This window comes from Anarrhichthys ocellatus, unplaced genomic scaffold, assembly GCF_004355925.1.
Source record: "Anarrhichthys ocellatus isolate YVR2014 unplaced genomic scaffold, GSC_Weel_1.0 scaffold100, whole genome shotgun sequence".
NCBI lineage: Eukaryota > Metazoa > Chordata > Actinopteri > Perciformes > Anarhichadidae > Anarrhichthys > Anarrhichthys ocellatus.
The window spans coordinates 866,456-867,894 of record NW_022280130.1 but is presented as its reverse complement, the minus strand read 5'-3'; the positions used below and the strand labels follow the sequence as shown (position 1 = coordinate 867,894).

The 1,439-nt window shown below is 48.0% G+C and overlaps 1 protein-coding gene across 2 annotated transcripts in view; it reads right to left on the bottom strand.

Annotated features, from left to right (window-relative positions):
* cldn19 (claudin 19) overlaps positions 1 to 1,433 on the bottom strand; it is a 13,166-nt gene extending 11,733 nt beyond the window's left edge. For both annotated transcript variants that reach the window (XM_031875936.1, XM_031875935.1), the window contains exon 1: positions 679 to 1,433. In XM_031875936.1, the coding sequence (XP_031731796.1) occupies positions 679 to 901 (223 nt within the window). In that variant the 5' untranslated portion in view covers positions 902 to 1,433. The remainder of the gene's footprint in view (positions 1 to 678) is intronic.
* Between the last annotated feature and the right edge of the window lie 6 nt (positions 1,434 to 1,439).

The following is a 1,439-nucleotide window of genomic DNA, read 5'->3' as shown; positions in this document are numbered from 1 at the left end:
AAGAGAACGCTAGTTCTTTTTTTTCTCTTATTTTTTCCCCCCCCCCCCCCCCCCCCCCCCCCCCCCCCCCCTCCCTCCCACTCCCTCACAAATAACGCTTTGGAGTTTTTAATTGAACTTGATGATGACTTCGCAAGATTTACAGCTTCTGAATTGTTAGTGTCCCGATCCAGGCGGCGAGGGTTCAGGGACTTTTTTTCCTTCTGTTTTTCTGCTGTTGATTAATAGCTGGAACAGCTGTTGTGATATATCAGAAATACAACGCCGTGGATTTAGTTTTTTTCTTTTTTTATCCTCCACAAACTGAGGGGGTTCTCACTGGATCTTTATATTTTGTCATCCTGGCTGATGGAAAGAAAGTCACACAGAGCTGCCTTATTGAAATGCGATTTGTTAAAGAAAGCAATGTGAGAATGCAGTGTGAAGTACGATTAAAACACACTGTTCTTGGTGATGCCTTGCGAGCAGACAATTGCATTTTAACCGTGCTTTTCCATCATCTAGCGAAAGTCACTCCTCAGTGCCCCATCAACACACTAAGATTGTATGTATGATGATACTCAAAAACAATATGAGCCTCAGGGAGGAAGCTTTACGAAAAACCGTCTAGATGGGAGAAAGTCGGTGAAAGTTAGTCAGGTTTTTTTCGGTCAAGCCACAATCAAACATGATACTTACTGTCCAGCGAGAGCATGGAGTCAAAGATCTTGCACTGCACCTGTCCTGTGCTCTGCGAGGCGCAGCTCATCCACAGACCCTCGTACAGACCCACGGCGGTGATGATGGCGTCGCCGGCATACGACGACTGCTTCCACTGGGGCAAGGCGGTGGTGGAGATGATGCCGATCCAGCCACCCAATGCCAGGAAGTAACCCAACAACTGGAGACCTGAGTTGGCCATCCTTTTTCTTTTTTAAATCTCTCTTTTAGCTATGTCCCTCTAACTTCTGTCTGTACCTCCCTGTTTTCTGCTGGCGTCAGCTCTTTGTTCCAGGGGTGACCCTGGCGTGTCGCCCTTTCTTTGAGCAGTCCCCGCAGACACACCTGTTGCGATCCTGTCACTCGTCTCACTTTTCTCTATCTGGTCACTCTGAGCATCTATGTTCTGCCTCTCGGCTTTAACTCTCATCTGTGGAACTCCCCCTCTTTCTCCTCGTCTCTTAACTCTTTTCTATCTATTTTTTTTTAGCTCTTGAGCTCTCCACGTCAGTTGGGACGATTAGTCGAATGTCTTCCCTCGGGACTTTTCCTGTCGGATTCCTTGATGTCTCTGGGACTCGGTCAGAGTGGAAGAAAGCCTTTTCTGGTGGTCAGCGGTTCAGTTCATCAAGCATCGTCGCTGGGCTGCCTCACTCTCTGCATGGCTTCTCTCACTCTCTCTCTCTCTCTCTCCTCTCTCTCTCTCTCTCTCTCTCTCTCTCTCTCTCTCTCTCTCTCTC